We start from the raw sequence: 7,137 nt of genomic DNA on the forward strand, positions 1-7,137 counted from the left end.
TATAGGATGTTCTTGACACTTCGTCGCAAGCACGGCGCCACCGTCTCTCTAGCCTTCTCAGTTCCCGTTTCAGCGAGCGCAACTCCTGGGTATACCAGGGCGCTCGCCTTCCGCGAGTGCGGAGAGGGCGCCTGGGAGCGATCACGTCGATGGCCGAGGAGAGTCGGGAGTTCCAATCCTCCACTAGCTCATCTAACGCGCCGCCAGGGGGACTTGGATCCCGCAGAGCCATCTGGAGCCGCATAGGGTCCATTTGGCTCCGTGGGCGAGCCAAAATCAGCTCGCCACCTAAACAGGGTCGGGGTGGGACATTCAGACAGGCCCTCAGGACATGGTGGTCCGACCATGGCACTGCCGAAACAGTGATCCGGTCCACCAGAACTCCCGCTGCAAAGATTAAATCGAGCATGTGACCGGCCCGATGCGTGGGGGCCGAGATGGACTGGGAGAGTCCCAGCGTCGCCATGGACGACACTAGGTCCATAGCCCGGCTGGAGGTCGCGTCCTCAGCATGGACGTTGAAGTCACCCAGGACTAACAGTCTAGGGTGCTCCAGCGCCCAGCCTGATACGGCCTCCAGCAGGGATGGCAGGCTATCGGCCGGAGCGTTAGGTGGACGGTACACCAGCCAAATAGCCAAATTCTCCTCAGCTTCCAGCAGCAAGCCAACACATTCTATGCCCGCGATCTCTACCTGCGGGAGCGCCCTGAAGGAGTAAGCCTCCCGAATGAAAAACGCCACTCCTCCCCCCGCCGCCCCCTAGTCTGTGATTGATGGAGGACCGAGAACCCCGGAGGGGCAACTTGATCCTTCAGTGACCCCAATCCGATTAAAGTATCGGAAGATGCCCATTTCGCTCAAACCCTGGATCAAAGCAGAGTTGGACAAGCTAATCGAGCAGGGGGTGCTTGAGCCGGTTCCCTTTAGCAAATGGGAAACTCCAATAGTGACGCCGGTAAAGTCAGATGGGTCTGTAAGAATTTGTGCTGACTATAAGTGCACTATTAATCGTGCCTTGCAACAGCACTCTTACCCCGTACCTGTCATTAGCCACATTCTGGCATCCCTGGGGGGAGGGAAGGTATTCACAAAGCTTGACTTAGCGCAAGCGTACCAGCAGCTGCCAGTGACTAGGGAGGCAGCGGAAGCCCAAACCATCATTACCCACAGAGGAGCATTCAGGGTCAATAGACTCCAGTTTGGGGTAAATGTTGCCCCAGGGATCTTCCAGGGACTTATGGAAGGTTTGCTCAGAGGGGTGCCAGGCACGGTACCATATTTCGATGACGTGCTGATTGCAGGGGGGTCCTTATTGGTTGATAATTGTACAGTAGGCGTGGCTACATTAGCCGGGAAAGTTTAAAAGCAGGACAGCTGCAATGGAAAAGCTGTTCTGGCTATCAGATGTTGATCCGTGTTGGAGTTGTATTCGACTTGATGGATAAAGCTGAATCTTTGCTGAATCACTCTTCGACTACGAGCGACTGACTTAACAGTGGAATGCCCTGTACCATGTCAGACTGCAGGTGGAGGGGTCATATGGTTCATGCTCCCTAAAAACATCACATTCTGGAGACTCATTCTATCTTAGCCTTTTGCATGGTGGATTAGATTTTGAGTTACAGAGAATTATTCGTTTCTGTGTGTGGTGTTTGGGAGGAAATCACTGAAAAATATGTAAACCCTGTCCTGAAATCTCAAGTGGTGCAGTCCATTCTATCACTTCAACATCCACCACCTCATTCCAGTGCACTTGTGAATCTTTTTTTGCTCCTTCTGTCAACTTTCGTTTTTTCTTCTTCTTTCTTCCTCCCATCTGCCTTTTCTTTCCTCCTGCCAATTCTTCTCCCTTTCTTTCTCTTCTGTCGTTTTTTCTTTTTTGTTCCTTGTCATATTTCTTTTTTCTGCCCTTTGCTTCCCTTCCTTCTGCCCTTTTTATTGACTGCTTTTCTTCCATCCTTCTATTTTCTGTCCATTTTTCTTCTTTTATCTTTGTCGTTTTTCTTTTTTGTTCGCTTTGTCATTTTTTTCTTCAGCCCTTTTCTTCCTTCTGACATTCTTTCTTCCCCCACCCCCTTCTTTTCTTCTGTCCTTTTGTTTCCTGCCTTCTATCATTTCTTTTCCTCCCTTTCTGTCAATTTCCTTTCTTTCTCTTTCGTCAGGAAGAAATGCGCGTGCACACAAAACCTTATACCCATAAGTAAACTTTGTTGGTCTTAAAGGCGCCACAGCACTGTCTGAAACTTTGCTTTCTTCCTCCAGCGGTTTGTCCTTTTCCCGCCGTTATGCTCCCCGGCCCAACATTTTCCTTCAGGCTGCCATGGCTCCTCCCCACCGGCCAGGGTCGCTGTGGGCGCCGTAGACTCCTACCTCTAGCCGAGGTTACCTTCTCCTTCCCTCCCTCCCTCCCTGTGTCCGGCGGTGGTGGCGGGGAAGCGGCTGCCTCCGAAGGGAGTGAGCGCCGGAGGGCAGCCAAAGCGGGTCGCGGCGCTGGATAACCCCGTGAGGACGAGGCGGAAGAGGCGGCGGCGGGGCTGAGCAGGGAGCCCTCCCCGTCGCCCCTCTCCTTCCCTCCCTCCCTCCGCCGTCCTGGGCCGCGGGAGCAGCATGGCCGCCAGCCTGTGGATGGGCGACGTGAGTGTGGTAGACGGGGGAGGCGGTGATAGGGGACCCCCCCCCCCCACACACACACACACGTATACACACGCGGCTGGGCAGAGCCTGGTAACATCCGGGTCTTTTTGCCCTGGGATGGAGGGGGCCGGTTGGGGGCAGCGCTCGTTCTTTCCCTTTCGACCTCCTCGCAGGAGAAGCAGAGTTGGTTGGCTGGCGGAATTCCCTGCCACAAGATGGCTTCAGAAGGAGGGCTTGTTGAGCGTAGTTTGATACTATGAGTTAAGAGGGAGGGTGTGGAGCCACCATGTGCAGAGGCAGCCTGTCTTCTGAGTGCTCGGTGTTGTCGTGCGTTCGGTTGGGGAGACCTGTTGCCTTCCTGCCCTGTGTTGATTTTTATCCCTTCCCGTCTCACCTACGTGATTCTTTTCCCCCTGTCGACTAGCAAAAGTTATGTTAGCAATAGCTTTTGTGAGACAGAGCTCTTATTGTCAGATGTGCCTGTTGGTTATTGTTTTGAACTGGCCTCTTAGCATCTCCTCTGCTTCCACTTTGCTGTTGACTAGTAGAAATATGCTATGAGTGTACTCATACACCTAAAAAAGTGAGTGCTAACTTGTGAAAGTTCATGCTGGAATTTTAAATTGCCCCTGGCCTTGTGTTTGTTTCTGGTGCTGCAGACTAACACAGTGGCACATCTGGAATTACTCTCCATTGTGAACTTCCTGGAAGAATCTGCTTGGCTAGGGTGTGGAGAAAGGGTGCTGTACTTAATGGAGCTTTTATATGGGCCAAGAAAGCTGGTGTTGCCTAATAGTCAGGATGTTGGACTAGGATTTGTGAGATTTGGGTTCAAACTCCCACTCAGCCATGAACATCACTGAGTAATATTGGGCCACTTGTTCTGGTTCATCCTGGCCTAGCTTTCAAGCTTGTTGTGAAGGCAAAACAGAGGTGAGCCATATCCTATATACAGTAGGTTTCAGTAGGCTTAGATTGGAGTAGCTTTGGATAAGATTTCACTGTTGGCCATAATAGTAAAGGTAAAGGTTCCCTTGCTTGAAAGCCAGTCGAATCTGACTCTAGGGTTGTGGTGCTCATCTCCGTTTCAAAGCCAAAGAGCCAGCGCTGTCTGAAGACGTTTCGGAGGTCATGTGGCCGGCATGACTAAACACCAAGGTGCACGGAACGTTGTTCCCTCCCACCGAAGTGCTACCTATTTATCTAATTGCAATTTCTTGCTTTCAAACTGCTAGGTTGGCAGGAGCTGGAACTAGAGACGGGAGCTCACTCCGTCATGCGGCACCTGGGTCTCGAACTGCTGAACTACCGACCTTCCACAGCCTGCAGTTCAGCGTCTTAACCACTTGAGCCACCGCATAATACCCATAATAATAAAAATTGGCCATAATACCCAGTAATTTATTGCTGTAACATGCAAATTCTGGTTTTGCCAGAAACCACAGAAATCCCTCATGCTTTCCACTGCTATTTCGTATTCTTTTTTTCTGCTTACCCCTGCAGCCAAAGTTTGCAGTGCTTGGGAGCGCTGAACCTCTGTAGTTCATCCAGCTTTTCTGCCCTGTCTTTCCAATCATCTTCAAAGAGTCAAACTTTGGCAGAGTTCAACAGGTGTACAAATGTGTGCCTTTTTAGACCCTGGTCCCTGAATGTTTAGTGCCACTAACTACGTTTAATGGTACAAATTTCCTTACTTTGCTCTGTTATCTTTTCTTATCTCATTTATTTATTTTTTTCTTTAGCTGGAGCCATATATGGATGAGAACTTCATTTCAAGAGCCTTTGCCACTATGGGGGAGCTGGTTCTGAGCGTCAAAATAATTCGAAATAGATTGACGGGGTATTGATTTCTTTCTATTTTTATTTATTGTCCTCTTAATTAGAGATGTAATGTTTTCCAGAACTGCTGAAGCCATGGGTTAAAGTAAAAATGTTTTATTGTGGGAGGAATGAAATATATGCAATACTTAGTTTTGCATCAAACTTAAACTTCTGTTATTGCTTTAACAACCTAAAACTCACGGTTGATCATTTTAGCATGTGTAGTTGTACTATTTGGCATATTTTTGAAATGTAAAAGTATAAATGCCTTCATTTTCTACAAACAAAACTGCAAATTTACCTAATATTAGAGGAAGTACCCCAAATTGCTGTAAGATATACTACATACACACACATATCTTAGTTTTATAGATCGCCTGAGGGCAGTCCCCAAAGCAAAAAAAGTTGGGCAGTCCCCAAAGCAAAAAAAGGGGGCCCTATGCTTCTCTCACAAAGAGGCAGAATTCTCTAGTCTAGATGCAAGAATTCATCTTAGATCTGCTATTTATGTATACACAAGATTTAAGATTCTCTAATTCTGTTGATTCTTGTACATAAAAAATTCCATAGAACTCATTTTCTATTAATAAAAAACATGTCTTTAAAAAGCATTTTGTTTATTCTGAAACAAAAAATATTTCATACTATTTTTTCCCCCAGTCCTCCCAAAATGTCCAATTTTCCCATGCTGGGGTGGGGTTGGCATCAGAAATGGATGGGATTTGTTTTGTTTTTCAGATTTTTACAAGCCTTTGCATTTCTGTATATGATGGTGTGTGGATGCTTGGGTGCACCAAATGTGTTTCAAAGGCACATGATAGTTCCTGGTTGTAAGGTTGGGGATCCTGATCAGTTGACCGGGAGGTAGTTATCGTAATCAACCAAGATGATTGAAGGGTTAGAGCACTTTTCCTATAACTTCCTATAACTTCTCAGTTTAGAAAAAAGATGACCAAGCAGGGGAGATGTGAAAAGTGTATAAAATTATGCATGAGGCAGAGAGAGCAGATAGAGAGCACTTTTTCTCCCTGTCCCAAAATATAAGAAATTGGTGGCAGTAGATTCAGGGTGGACAAAAAGAGGTACTTCTTTACTCAAAAAGTGATTAAAACGTGGAATTCACTGCCAAAGGGTATAGTGAGGACCACAAGCACAGATGACTTTAAAAAGGGGTGAGAAATTCATTCAGTGGCTACTAGTAGTGGTGACTGAATGGAATCTCCAGAGGCGGAAAGCCTCTGAATACCAGTACTGGGAGGCAACAGCAGGGGAAGGCCTGAGGTATCTGTGCCCTGTTTGTTGGCTGTCCCATGCAACTGTTTGGCGTCTGTGTTAGACAGGATGCTGGACTACATGGACCACTGGTCTGATCAAGCAGGGTTCTTTTTATGTTATTATGTCTATGGACAGATGTTGCAAAACTCACATGAAGCCAAAAATGCCTTTGTGTAGGAAGTGATCTGCCTTTTAATTTCCATTAAAATATTGCATGATATCACAGGTGGGTGTGAACAGCTCCTTCTTCCCATCAGTCCTGCAGGAGGCAAGGTCAAGCTATGCAAATGCAACACCTTGGGTGAGGTCCAGATGCTCTCCCTGATGCAATTCTGCTTGCTCTTTGCAAAAGAACAAAATTTTCTCCCAGTGACAGACCACTATGCCTTGTGGGCTGCTGCTACAGATGGCCTTTGGGGAAAATGTGTAGGGAGAAGGAGGCACTGATGTTGCTAGTGGGAGATTAAAAGCCTACATATGAGACCGGCCCGCCTTTATACACCCCTGTGTTATAACTGTGCCTGCAGTAACAAAACTGGCCAGTCTTTTGTATCCATGTGGGTGGATCCTATGACTCTCTTCTGCAAAGCTTTCCTCTGATGGAGAAAGACTTTTTTTGTGAAGGAAGTCTTTTTGTTGAAGAAAGACTTGGCATAAGGAAGTCATAGACAGTTTTGGCTTGGTTGCAGGGCTGATTGTAAATCAGACCAAATCTCTAATCTACCCTATTCGATTAAATACTCCAACAAAGCAAAATATTGAACTGCGTTTTTCCTACCAATGGGCGAAACAGTATTTGGGCATTAAAATTCCGATTGGCAATGTAGATATTATACAGACCAACTTCTCGGATCTTCATAAAACTACTAAAACTCAGCTGTGTACATGGTCCACAAAAATGTTTTCCTGGATGGACCGAATTAGCATAATCCGGTCTTTTATGCTGCCAAAATATTTGTATTTTTTCAGAACGATTCCATGTTCTATTACAGATTGCCAAATAAAGACATGGCAGAAAGATTTTGATGCATTTATCTATATATCTAATAGCGAAGTTGCCCCCGGAGTGCGGATCGCTAAAACAGCGCTCCGGGGGCAGCTGGGGGGCCGGGGGAGGTTTGTGCACACGTGGGCCAGTCCCCACGTGTGCACAAAAATAAAAAAAGTTGAAAAAAATTTCGGGGGGATGTTTAAATCCCCCCGAAAGTGACAGAGCGTCCCCTGCGCATGCGCAGGGAACACTCTGTAGCTGGCCGCGCCGCCTCCGCCGCCTCCTCCTCGGAGGCGGGGGGGGAAGAAAGGACCGGCTTCGCCGCCGCCGCCTCCTCCTCGGAGCAGGCGGGCAGGGCAGGCGGGCGGGGAAGGACCGGCTTCGCCCCCGCCGCCGCCTTCTACTTGGAGCCGGC

At 47.7% G+C, this 7,137-nt stretch overlaps 1 protein-coding gene across 3 annotated transcripts in view; it reads left to right on the forward strand.

Moving 5' to 3' along the window:
• Nucleotides 1-2,408: 2,408 nt before the first annotated feature.
• The window catches only part of TRNAU1AP (tRNA selenocysteine 1 associated protein 1), a 17,276-nt gene continuing 12,547 nt past the window's right edge, over nt 2,409-7,137 (forward strand). For 2 of the 3 annotated variants that reach the window (XM_015409171.1, XM_015409172.1), the window contains exons 1-2: nt 2,409-2,635; nt 4,378-4,475. In XM_015409171.1, coding sequence (XP_015264657.1) covers nt 2,609-2,635; nt 4,378-4,475 — 125 coding nt within the window. In that variant the 5' untranslated portion in view covers nt 2,409-2,608. Of the gene's footprint in view, nt 2,636-3,549; nt 3,569-4,377; nt 4,476-7,137 lie in introns of those variants that run through there. The other variant, XM_015409173.1, reaches the window with a different exon arrangement.

This window comes from Gekko japonicus, unplaced genomic scaffold, assembly GCF_001447785.1.
Source record: "Gekko japonicus isolate JY-2015 unplaced genomic scaffold, Gekko_japonicus_V1.1 scaffold167, whole genome shotgun sequence".
In the NCBI taxonomy this organism is placed as follows: domain Eukaryota; kingdom Metazoa; phylum Chordata; class Lepidosauria; order Squamata; family Gekkonidae; genus Gekko; species Gekko japonicus.